Raw genomic sequence first — 14,194 nt, 5'->3', positions numbered from 1 at the left:
AATAAACAATGTTAAAAGAGACAAGGAAGGACACTACATAGTGATCAAGGGATAAATCCAAGAAGAAGATATAACAATTGTAAATATGCACCTAACATAGGAGCACCTCAATACATAAGACAACTGCTAACAGTTATAAAACAGGAAATCAACAGTAACACACTAATAGTGGGGGACTTAAACACCACACTTACACCAATGGACAGATCATCCAGAAAGAAAATTAATAAGGAAACATAAGCTTTAAGTGACACAACAGACCACATAGATTTAATTGATACTTATAGGACATTCCAACCGAAAACAGCAGATTACACTCTCTTCGCAAGTGTACACAGAACATTCTACATGATAGATCACATCTTGGGTCACAAATCAAGCCTTGATAAACTCAAGAAAATGGAAATCATATCAAGCATCTTTTCCAATCATAATGCTATGAGATTAGAAATCAATTACAGGGAAAAAATGTAAAAAACACAAACACATGTAGGCTAAACAATACGTTACTAAATAAGCAAGAGATCACTGAAGAAATCAAAGAGTAAATCAAAAAATACCTAGACCATACAGAATAAATCCAAGGAGAAATACGCCAAGACACATATTAATCAAACTGTCAAAAATTAAACACAAAGAAATCATATTAAAAGCAGCAAGGCAAAAACAACAAATAACACACAAGGGAATCCCCATCAGGATAACAGCTGATCTCTCAGCAGAAACTCTACAAGCCAGAAGGGAGTGGCAGGACATAATTAAAGTGATGAAGGAGAAAAACCTGCAACCAAGATTACTCTACCCAGCAAGCATCTCATTCAGATTTGATGGAGAAATTAAAACCTTTACAGACAAGCAAAAGCTGAGAGAGTTCAGCACCACCAAACCAGCTTTACAACAAATGCTAAAGGAACTTCTCTACGCAAGAAACACAACAGAAGGAAAAGACCTACAATAACGAACCCAAAACAATTAAAAAAATGGGAATAGGAACATACATATCAATAATTACCTTAAATGTAAATGGACTAAATGCTCCCACCAAAAGACACAGATTGGCTGAATGGATACAAAAACAAGACCCATATATATGCTGTCTACAAGAGAACCACTTCAGACGTAGAGACACATACAGACTGAAAGTAAGGGGATGGAAAAAGATATTCCATGCAAATGGAAACCAAAAGAAAGCTGGAGTAGCAATTCTTATATCAGACAAAATAGACTTTAAAATAAAGACTACTAGAAGAGACAAAGTAGGACACTACATAATGATCAAGGGATCGATCCAAGAAGAAGATATAACAATTGTAAATATTTATTCACCAAACATAGGAGCACCTCAATACATAAGGCAAATACTAACAGCCATAAAAGGAGAAATCGACAGTAACACAATCATAGTAGGGGACTTTAACACCCCACTTTCACCAATGGACAGATCATCCAAAATGAAAATAAATAAGGAAACACAAGCTTTAAATGATACATTAAACAAGATGGACTTAATTGATATTTATAGGACATGCCATCCAAAAACAACAGAATACACATTTTTCTCAAGTGCTCATGGAACATTCTCCAGGATAGATCATATCTTGGGTCACAAATCAAGCCTTGGTAAATTTAAGAAAATTGAAATTGTATCAAGTATCTTTTCCAACCACAATGCTATGAGACTAGATATCAATTACAGGAAAAGAGCTGTAAAAAATACAAACACATGGAGGCTAAACAATACACTACTTAATAACGAAGTGATCACTGAAGAAATCAAAGAGGAAATTAAAAAATACCTAGAAACAAATGACAATGGAGACACGACGACCCAAAACCTATGGGATGCAGCAAAAGCAGTTCTAAGAGGGAAATTTATAGCAATACAATCCCACCTTAAGAAACAGGAAACATCTCGAATAAACAACCTAACCTGGCACCTAAAGCAATTAGAGAAAGAAGCACAAAAACATCCCAAAGTTAGCAGAAGGAAAGAAATCATAAACATCAGATCAGAAATAAATGAAAAAGAAAAGAAGGAAATGATAGCAAAGATCAATAAAACTAAAAGCTGGTTCTTTGAGAAGATAAACAAAATTGATAAACCATTAGCCCGACTCATCAAGAAAAAAAGGGAGAAGACTCAAATCAATAGAATTAGAAATGAAAAAGGAGAAGTAACAACTGGCACTGCAGAAATACAAAAGATCATGAGAGATTACTACAAGCAACTCTATGCCAATAAAGTGGACAACCTGGAAGAAATGGACAAATTCTTAGAAATGCACAACCTGCCAAGACTGAATCAGGAAGAAATAGAAAATATGAAGAGACCAATCACAAGCACTGAAATTGAAACTGTGATAAAAAATCTTCCAACAAACAAAAGCCCAGGACCAGATGGCTTCACAGGTGAATTCTATCAAGCATTTAGAGAAGAGCTAACACCTATCCTTCTCAAACTCTTCCAAAATATAGCAGAGGGAGGAACACTCCCAAACTCATTCTACGAGGCCACCATCACCTTGATACCAAAACCAGACAAGGATGTCACAAAGAAAGAAAACTACAGGCCAATATCACTGATGAACATAGATGCAAAAATCCTCAACAAAATACCAGCAAACAGAATCCAACAGCACATTAAAAGGATCATACACCATGATCAAGTGGGGTTTATTCCAGGAATGCAAGGATTCTTCAATATATGCAAATCAATCAACGTGATACACCATATTAACAAATTGAAGGAGAAAAACCATATGATCATCTCAATAGATGCAGAGAAAGCTTTCGACAAAATTCAACACCCATTTATGATAAAAACCCTGCAGAAAGTAGGCACAGAGGGAACTTTCCTCAACATAATAAAGGCCATATATGACATACCCACAGCCAGCATCGTCCTCAATGGTGAAAAACTGAAACCATTTCCACTAAGATCAGGAACAAGACAAGGTTGCCCACTCTCACCACTCTTATTCAACATAGTTTTGGAAGTTTTAGCCACAGCAATCAGAGAAGAAAAGGAAATAAAAGGAATCCAAATCGGAAAAGAAGAAGTAAAGCTGTCACTGTTTGCAGATGACATGATACTATACATAGAGAATCCTAAAGATGCTACCAGAAAACTACTACAGCTAATCAATTAATTTGGTAAAGTTGCAGGATACAAAATTAATGCACAGAAATCTCTGGCATTCCTATATACTAATGATGAAAAATCTGAAAGTGAAATCAAGGAAACACTCCCATTTACCATTGCAACAAAAAGAATAAAATATCTAGGAATAAAGCTACCTAAGGAGACAAAAGACCTGTATGCAGAAAATTATAAGACACTGATGAAAGAAATTACAGATGATACAAATAGATGGAGAGATGTACCATGTTCTTGGATTGGAAGAATCAACATTGTGAAAATGACTCTACTACCCAAAGCAATCTACAGATTCAATGCAATCCCTATCAAACTACCACTGGCATTTTTCACAGAACTAGAACAAAAAAATGCACAATTTGTTTGGAAACACAAAAGACCCCGAATAGCCAAAGCAATCTTGAGAACGAAAAATGGAGCTGGAGGAATCAGGCTCCCTGACTTCAGACTATACTACAAAGCTACAGTAATCAAGACAGTATGGTACTGGCACAAAAACAGAAAGATAGATCAATGGAACAGGATAGAAAGCCCAGAGATAAACCCACGGACATATGATCACCTTATCTTTGATAAAGGAGGCAGGAATGTACAGTGGAGAAAGGGCAGTCTCTTCAATAAGTGGTGCTGGGAAACCTGGACAGGGACATGTAAAAGTATGAGATTAGATCACTCCCTAACACCATACACAAAAATAAGCTCAAAATGGATTAAAGACCTAAATGTAAGGCCAGACACTATGAAACTCTTAGAGGAAAACATAGGCAGAACACTCTATGACATAAATCCCAGCAAGATCCTTTTTGACCCACCTCGTAGAGAAATGGAAATAAAGACAAAAATAAACACATGGGACCTAATGAAACTTAAAAGCTTTTGCACAGCAAAGGAAACCATAAACAAGACCAAAAGACAACCCTCAGAATGGGAGAAAATATTTCCAAATGAAGCAACTGACAAAGGATTAATCTCCAAAATTTATAAGCAGCTCATGCAGCTCAATAACAAAAAAACAAACAACCCAATCCAAAAATGGGCAGAAGACCTAAATAGACATTTCTCCACAGAAGATATACAGACTGCCAACAAACACATGAAAGGATGCTCAACATCTTTACTCATTAGAGAAATGCAAATCAAAACTACAATGAGATATCATCTCACACCAGTCAGAATGGCCATCATCAAAAAATCTAGAAACAATAAATGCTGGAGAGGGTGTGGCGAAAAGGGAACACTCTTGCACTGCTGGTGGGAATGTGAATTGGTACAGCCACTATGGAGAACGGTATGGAGGTTCCTTAAAAAACTACAAATAGAACTACCATATGACCCAGCAATCCCACTACTGGGCATATACCCTGAGAAAACCATAATTCAAAAAGAGACATGTACCAAAATGTTCATAGCAGCCCTATTTACAATAGCCCGGAGATGGAAACAACCTAAGTGTCCATCATCGGATGAATGGGTAAAGAAGATGTGGCACATATATACAATGGAATATTACTCAGCCATAAAAAGAAATGAAATTGAGCTATTTGTAATGAGGTGGATGGACCTAGAGTCTGTCATACAGAGTGAAGTAAGTCAGAAAGAGAAAGACAAATACTGTATGCTGACACATATATACGGAATTTAAAAAAAAATGTCATGAAGAACCTAGGGGTAAGACAGGAATAAAGACACAGACCTACTAGAGAATGGACTTGAGGATATGGGGAGGGGGAAGGGGAAGCTGTGACAAAGTGAAAGAGTGGCATGGACATATATACACTACCAAACGTAAGGTAGATAGCTAGTGGGAGGCAGCCGCATAGCACAGGGAGATCAGCTCGGTGCTTTGTGACTGCCTGGAGGGGTGGGATAGGGAGGGTGGGAGGGAGACGCAAAAGGGACAACCGGGAAGAAATGGACAAATTCTTAGAAAGGTATAACCTTCCAAAATTGAACCAGGAAGAAATAGAAAATATGAACAGGCGAATCACAAGCAATGAAATTGAAACTGTGATTAAAAATCTTCCAACAAACAGAAGTCCAGGACCAGATGGCTTCACAGGTGAATTCTACCAAACATTTAGATAAGAGCTAACATCCATCTTTCTCAAACACTCTTTGACATAAATCACAGCAAGAACTTTCTTGATACACCTTCTAGAGTAATGGAAATAAAAACAAAAATAAACAAATGGACCTAATGAAACTTAAAAGCTTTTGCACAGCAAACTATAAACAAGATTAAAAGAAAACTTTCAGAATGGGAGAAAATATTTGCAAACAAATCAACAGACAAAGGATTAATCTCCAAAATATACAAGCAGCTCACGCAGCTCAATATTAAAAGAACAAACAACCCAATCAAAAACTGGGCAGAAGACCTATATACACATTTCTCCAAAGAAGACATACCGATGGCCAAGAAGCATATGAAAAGCTGCTCAACATCACTAATTATTAGAGAAATGCAAATCAAAACTACAATGAGGTATCATCTCACACCAGTTAGAATGGGCATAAGAAAATCCACAAACAACAAATGTTGGAGAGGGTGTGGAGAAAAGGGAACCCTCTTTCACTGTTGGTGGGAATGTAAATTGGTACAGCCACTATGGAGAACAGTATGGAGGTTCCTTAAAAAACTAAAAATAGAATTATCATATGACCCAGCAATCCCACTAGTGGGCATATGCCCAGAGAAAACCATAATTCAAAAAGACACATGCACCTCAGTGTTCATTGCAGCACTATATACAATAGCCAGGTCACAGAAGCAACCTAAATGCCCGTTGACCGATGAATGGATAAAGAATACGTGGTACATATACACAATGGAATATTACTCAGCCATAAAAAGGAAAAAAATTGGGTTATTTGTAGAGACGTGCATAGACCTAGAGACTGTCTTACAGAGTGAAGTATGTCAGAAATAAAAAACCAAATATCATATATTAATGCATATATGTGGAATCTAGAAAAATGGTATAGGTGAACCGGTTTGCAAGGCAGAAATAGAGACACAGATGTAGAGCACAAACCTACGGACACCAAGGGGGGGAAGTCGTGGCGGGGAATGAATTGGGGGGAAGAAAGTGGAGATTACAGTGAACCAAAAAGAAATCTGGGAGTGAATAAACTCATAACAGCTTTCAGAACAAATGAAGACGATGAAGTCCACTAAGACTGTAAAACTTAGGTTAATGTGTTAAGTAGACAGATGGAAGATTTTAGAAAAGACCCACATCATAATTATCCAGGCAAAATCTATAATGCCTAAGATGAAAAATATACTACATGAGATTAAAGGCAGATTAGACACTGCAGAAAACAAGATTAGTAAAATTGTAGATATAATCATAGAAACTAACCAAAATGAAACAGAAAGCTAAAAAGACAAGGGGAAAAAATAAACAGACCATCAGTTGGCTGTGAGGCAAATACAAACAGCCTAATATACGTATAACTGGAGTCTCCAAAGGACAGCACAAAGAGAGACGTAGACAGAAAATATATGTGAAGAAATAATGGCTGAAAGCTTTCCAAATTTGATGAAAATTATAAACTCTCAGATATAAGAAGCTCAAAAACCACAAACACAAGGAGAAAAAAACTTACAGGAAGGCACATTATAATCAAATTGCTCAAAATCAACAATAAAAAGGAAATCCTAAAAGCTGCCAAAGGGATATAAAACATGCAGAGCAAAGAAGAGAAGTATTAGAACAGATTTCTCCTTGACATGACCAAAGGGCAACATCTTTAAAGACCCAACAGGGAAAAAAATACCTGCTAAAAGAAAATTTTATACCCTACAAAAATCATTTCAAAATCAAAGGTGAAATTAAAACTTTTTTAGATGTACAAAAGCTGAAACAACTTACTACGTGTAGACTTACATTACAAGAAATGTTAAAGTAAGTCATTCAGGCAAAAGTAAAATGATACCAAATAGGATAAAGAATGCTAGGAAAGATAACTACATGGATAAACATACAAGATGTTTTATTATAATTTTAAAGATACTTGACTAAACAAAAACAAAAATATTAACAATATAGTACAAAGTTAAAAACATATGCAAAAGTAAAATATATCACAACAATAGCACAAATATAGGAAGATTATACCAGTGTAAGGATTCCTTATTATACACAAGGTGATATAACATCACTTGAAGGTATACTATGGTAAAGCAAAGATAAAATAACCAAAGAAAAAGTTACAGCTAATAAGACAACAAAGGAGATAAATGGGAATCTTAATAAATTTTTTTCAATTAATCCAAAAGAAGGCAGAAAAAAGGAAAAGGAGAATAAAGGACTGATGAAACAAAGAGGGAAAAAAATTGCAAGAGGACAGATTTAAACCTAACATTGTCAAAATCAATCACATTAAATACAGTCTAATCACATTAAATATAGTTAGACTATATTAGTAAAATGTAAAGATTATCAAGATAAAAAAGCAAGACCTAATTATATGCTGCTTATAAGAAATGCACTTCAACTATATAAAGACTAAAAAATGTTGAAGTAAAAGGATGAAAAAAAGATATATCATGTAAACACTAATCAAAGTATCTAATATTAATATCAGATAGAACAGATAACACAGCAAAGAATACTACCAGGCATAATAAAGGTCATTTCATACGACAAAAGGGTCAGGGCATCAAGAGGATACAACAATCATGACTAATTTTACACCCAATAACAAGAGTTTCAAAATACATTAAGCAAAAAACTGACAAAACTATGAGAAGTGGGAGATTTCAATTGCCCTCTCTCAACAATTGATGGAACAAGTAGACAGAAAATCAGTAACAACTTAAAAACTTTTAATAACAGTATTAACCAACTGGCCCAAGATAGCAATATAGACCACTGCAACCCACAACAGCAGAATACATATTCTTACCAAGTGCACATGAAGTATTTACCAAGATAAACCATTCTATGGGCCATATAACATGCATTCATAAATGTAAAAGGAATAAAGTCACAAAAAGAATATTCTTAGACTAAATGAAATTAAATTATAAATGAAAAATAGAAACTTTTTTAATGTCAAAACTTTAGGAAACCAAATACATTTCTAAATAACCTATGTAGTGTACATATGTCCATGCCTCTCTCTCGCTTTGTCACAGCGTAAGGTAGATTAGCTAGTGGGAAGCAGCCGCATAACACAGGGAGATCAGCTCGGTGCTTTGTGACCACCTGGAGGTGTGTGATAGGGAGGGTGGGAGGGAGGGAGACACAAGAGGGAAGGGATATGGGAACAGATATACATGTATAACTGATTCACTTTGTTATAAAGCAGAAACTAATACACCATTGTGAAGCAATTATACTCCAATAAAGTTGTAAAAAATAAATAAATAAATAACCTATGTATCAAAGAAAAAAAAAAGCCAAAAGGAAATACTTTAAGTATTTTGAACTGAAGAAAAATGAAGACACAATACATACAAATGTATGAAATGTTGCTAAAACAGTCCTTAGGGAAATTCATAGCACTAAATGCCTATATTAGAAAAGAAGATAGTTCTCAAATCAATGATCTTAGTTAGCTTTCAGATTAAAAAAAAGAAAAAATAGAAAAACTCGTGCAAACTAAGCCTAAAGCAAGCAGAAGGAACAAAAAAAACAAAGATTAGAGCATAAATCAATTAAATAGAAAGCAGAAAAATAGAAAATAAAGCCTAAAGCTGATCTTTGAGAAGATTAATAAAATTGATAAACCTCTAGCCAAAATGATTACGGAAAAAAGAGAAGACACAAAGTACCAATAACAAAAATGAGAAAGAAAATATCACCACAGATTCTACAAATATAAAAAGGTGGATAAGGGAGTATTCTTAACACCTTAGTACCAATAAATTAAACAAATGAAATGGACAATTCCTTGAAAGATACAACCTACTAAAACTCAAAGAAAAAGATAAACAGAATAGCCTATATCAATTAAAGAAATTGAACTTATTAGTTTAAAAATCTTAGCAAAAGAGAAAAAAATAAAGCAAGCAGACCCAGATGGCTTCACAAGTGATTTCTACCAATATTTAAGAAATATTATGAATTGAACACAAACATTTCTAAGAGGGGGCAATCATGCAGAGGATAGTATTATCCTTATACAAAAATGAGACAAAGATATTAAAAGAAACAGACAAATTTGAAAATCCATAAAAACTTAGCCAACCATATCAAACAACATAAAAAATAATAATACATCATAACCAAGAGGAGTTTATCCCAGGAATGTGAAGTTGGTATAATATTTTTAAAATGTGAAAATCAATCAAAATAATTCACCATATCAAGGTAAAAGAAGAAAAAAAAATCCATCTCCACAGATACCGAAAAAGCATTTGACAAAATCTAACATCCATTCTTAAGCAGGAATAAAAAGGAACTTCTTCAACCCGATAAAAGGAAAAGCCTTTGAAAAACTACAGTTAACTTCATATTTATGATGAAAGTCTTTCCCCTAAGATCAGGGACAAGGCAAACAAGTTTGCTCTTTCTACATCTGTTCAACACTATACTGGAGGGTCTAGCTAGGGCAATTAGGCAAGAAAAAGAAAAAATAAAAGACATCCAGACTGAAAAGGAAAAGGAAAACTGTCTTTGTTCATAGACAATATGATCTTATAGGAGTTCTTTTGAGAAGACATCTACTCTTTATAAAGATGATGTGATGGCAAATGTTTCCATTTACAGCCATTATGTCAGAACCTTAGTTTGATACAAGCTTTATGGATTCACAAAATTGTTTTATGGCAAACCTAACAATGTGTTTAACCAACTAAAACTATTCAGAACTTAATATGCTATAGGCAAGTAAAACCTGTGTATTTTGCATTCAAGAACTTATTATTCCATGCTATCATGAAACACTCTATTAACTTCAGCTCAATAGGCTAAAATTATTTTGGTTGTTCTCAGCATACATGTTATAAATAATAATCAATAGACTAATGTCCAAATTAGTCCAAGTCAATTTAAGGCAAACATTTGTTTTCTTGTCACAGCATAGAGCAAAATGACTTTGATATTTAGGGTATATTATTCAATACCAAAATTTTTAACTAAAATGGTGCTACATTCATATTACAAATGAATGTTATATTTTACATTAGACAACATAAATCAGTGTTCCTTTGGATATAAATTCTAACATTGAAAATTTAAAGTATTTTGTGTAATCCATACAGCAGGGGTCAGGAGTTTGGAATTTCAGTATTAACCCAGGCTTCCAGCTGATCTGCTACTGCTGCTGAACCTCCAGTTGCAGTAACTGAACCCTTGATTCCAAACCAATTCTTGATCAAATCCAGAATTTAACCCTTACTTTCTATAGGAGCTATTTCTGGATCCTATCTCCCCCAAAGCCTTGTCTTTTCAAGCTGGACACTATATATCAGATTGGGTTTTTAAATAGCTTTTCAAAGACCCCCTAATGTCTAAAGCAATGACTCTGAATGCCAGAGCCACAGCTTGGGTATCCACCACCAGTGGCCCAGCAATTCCTAGAGCCCATTCCAGAAATGGCCTGGTGTGGCCTCTCCAGATAAACAAAGGTTCTGACATAAAGCCTGTAAATGTTGGAAAAATTTGCCAACACATCATCCTTATAAAGAGTAAATAACTGCACCAAAAAAATCTATTTCCATGTTAAAGGTAGAAGAAGGAGTTTGAAAACAGATACAAAATTTTCAAAAATATAATTTTATACTTTTTCATGTAATCATGAGTATGAAGATAGTTATGATTATAAAAGGGAAATTCACATATGTCTCATGTATTTACATAGATATAAGAACTTACTTTAAAAGTATATACTCTATATATTATACATTGATTTAATGGGAGTAATCAAATTCTTGAAAATAAAAAAGTACTATCACTAATACCTTTAGAAAGAAAAGGTAAATAAGCTCACATATTTTAACTTCAGGAGACTCAGTCAAATAATACATTTCTTAAGATCAATTAAAACTACGGTCTTCAGATTTTCTATCTGCCTTCTTACTACTGATACAACACTGAATGGTATTTTATCTCTATAATAAAGAATAAAGATAAGTAATAAAGAACAATTATTACCTGTGAATAATCTTTGATAATATAAACTTTAGGTACAAGAACTATTTAAAACTTTATTATGATATCAGAGTTAGATTTCATTTTTTAAACAAAAACTATGTCATTAAAAGTAGGAATCAAACACTTGGGAGTAATTATGTACTTCTTTTCCTAACCAATTATTCTCCAACAGATATAGACCTAGTGTGAAATACTTCGCATAGATGGATTACAATATAGTTGGATTAAGTCACCACTTGTTCTGGGTGAATTTAATATGTGGATATTTATAATATAGGAAACTAATTTGAGAATGCTAGCCAAGCATTATGTAATGAACTTCATAAAACTAACCCTATGACAGATTGAGTAGCAATGCTCAATGTACAAAACTATTTCTAAATCACTCTTGATGGTTTAGCAAGGGATCCCTTGTATAAAGACTAAATTTTGAAAAATAGTTAAGACTTGCAGTTCCCAAGTTAGAATATCAACTAGAAGTGGGTAAGCTCCTTGAATGTTTGAATCTCAATAACTTAAAGATAGCAAATGCTCAGTAAATACTTCTTGATTATATAAAGCACTCTTTAAAATAAAAAAGGAATAATAATTAGGTATATGAAGTTTGAAAATTATGAAATAATCATACAATACTGGAACTTACATCTAAGACTATCTGACTCCAAACCCTGACTCATATTTCCACTATTGCATTTTTTCTTTTCTTCACTTAAATAACTTACATAACTGAATTACAAAAGCATTTTTAAAGATATATTTGCATTAAAAAGAGGTCATAATCTCAAAATGCTGGTTGAGGTACAAGAAGAATAAGTAAAAGTAAGTAAACTGTGAATACTAATTCATCTAGAAACACTGCAAGAAGCAGAAACGTGAAATAAATGTGGGAGGGATGGAGACAGGGAGAAAGAGAGACACAAAGTAAATGCTGAAGGGAATACTGGGAGGAGAAGGGAGGGGAGGGACAGAGAAGGAAGAAGAGGAAGGAAGTAGGGAGGAGCAAGAGGAGGAGGGAAAGGGAGACAGAAAGGGAGGAAGGGGGGGGAACTGCATCTAAATCAGTCTCTCTTCTAGTCTACTGGGAATAACAACAAAAACACAGTATTTTCATTTTGTAAGGTATATCCAAATATAGGAGCTGTTTATTTCATTTACCTCAACCAAATGACAAAATAATATACAAGTAAAAGAAAAAGAGAAAATACATTAATAAATGAGAAAGGTAAATTTAATAATTTTAAAAATGCTTTAAAAAGAGTTGCTAATAATGCTTCTATTTAACCAGAAAACAACAAAAATTTTATAATTAAAAAATCTAAATATGAAGACTATTTAGTCACATTTAAAAACTATAACCACAAATCTTTGATTAAAACATAATGTTTCTCTTTCCACTTACTTCCAAAGCTTACTATGAAAATTTTAGTACAATATAGATATAAAATTAAGCTATGAAAGCAAAACTAAGCTATAAAATGACCTGTGATTTTAATGGCATTTAAATACAGGTAAAAAGAGGATCAATAAAAGCTTCTAAACAAATACAACTTTATTTTTCTTATTTAGTACTCAGTAATTAAATCTGAAGCCTATGAGAAAAATTTAAACATTCCTTGCATTCTATTACAAGTACTGCATAATTCTATTAATAGCATGAACTACTCAAAAATAGTTTCCATTATTTTCAAAAAACAAAACAAAAAAAGAAATAGTTATTGCATAGTTTGGTAATTAGTCTATTTTGGCTTATTTTAATATTTTAAAAATGTGAATTGGTCTAAGTGGAATCATTCCACCACTTATAAAGATAACTTTCAAATGATAAGAATAAAAATCACTAAAATAAACATTTTTCATAATTGCATCATACCTTTAGCTACAGCTTCTTTATATTTCTCTTTGGCAGAATTCATTTCTTTTATTAATTGTCTATAGCTTGTTTTTAATTTCTCTAATTCTGTCTTTGTGACCTGTCAAAAAAAGAAATGAAAAAAATTTTTTTAATGCTTAAATTTATAACAGTTGAGAACTTAAATCCCAAAGCATTAACAGATGCATATTTTACTGCTTATGGGTCAGAGGTGCTCTTTAATATACAATTATAACTAATAAACTAAAATTAGCTTAGAAATCAGTGATAAATTCAACAGCATATGAAAAAAAATTTTCTTAAAAAGAAGAGATCATGAAATAGTGCTGTCATCATCTAAAATGTAAAGGCCAATAATTAATTGCTGTGTACAAAAATATTTTCTCTAATAAAAAAATAATTTAAAATACTTATTTTAATTATACAGAATAACTCTGAGTTGTCATAATTCACCAGTTCTAACATGATTTTTTTTTTCACATTGTAACATCTCTGAAAAGATGCATCTAACAATCATTGCTGGCCAGGCAGCGATCATGACAGTGGTCACTGTATGCACACATGAACTTGGTTATTATTTCTACAGAAAGGCTAGACAAATCCAAGTCTTTGACTCTGTAGTCAAAAAGCCATAACAAGCATTTGAGAAAAAATTGAGAGTCTTAGATTGTATCTGAAAAACCTCTAATAAGCCTTCTGGAAGAGAAAGAAATCAGCAGCATTAGAAACTTGCTACAGGGGCATAAGAAACTTGGAAGAAAATCCCAGAGCCCACTTTAAACAAATTCTGCATCACAAATGTTCTTGACAGCATGGAGGACTGCACTGTGTAAATAAACAAAAATATCTACAACTATGATATAGATATAAATGAGTTCAAATCATTCCCTTTTAAAAAGAACCTCACTGGCTAACATTTTGTTTTTAATGGACTTTACCTTTTAGAGCAGTTTTAGTATCACAGCCAAATTTAGCACAAAGTACAGAGATTCCCCGCTTGTCTTTTATCCTGATTCATGCACAGCCTCCTGATTATCAACATACTCCACTAGAGTATGT

The 14,194-nt window shown here is 33.4% G+C and overlaps 1 protein-coding gene across 4 annotated transcripts in view; it reads right to left on the bottom strand.

Moving 5' to 3' along the window:
- Positions 1-14,194, bottom strand: part of FER (FER tyrosine kinase) — a 481,592-nt gene that overhangs the window by 370,635 nt on the left and 96,763 nt on the right. For all 4 annotated transcript variants that reach the window (XM_081230856.1, XM_081230854.1, XM_081230857.1 and 1 more), the window contains one exon: positions 13,136-13,235. In XM_081230856.1, the coding sequence (XP_081086982.1) occupies positions 13,136-13,235 (100 nt within the window). The remainder of the gene's footprint in view (positions 1-13,135; positions 13,236-14,194) is intronic.

The sequence above is a fragment of the Mesoplodon bidens genome, assembly GCF_964165515.1.
Source record: "Mesoplodon bidens genome assembly, chromosome: 4".
Taxonomy (NCBI): Eukaryota; Metazoa; Chordata; class Mammalia; order Artiodactyla; family Ziphiidae; genus Mesoplodon; species Mesoplodon bidens.
This window is presented reverse-complemented; position numbering and strand designations above follow the sequence as displayed.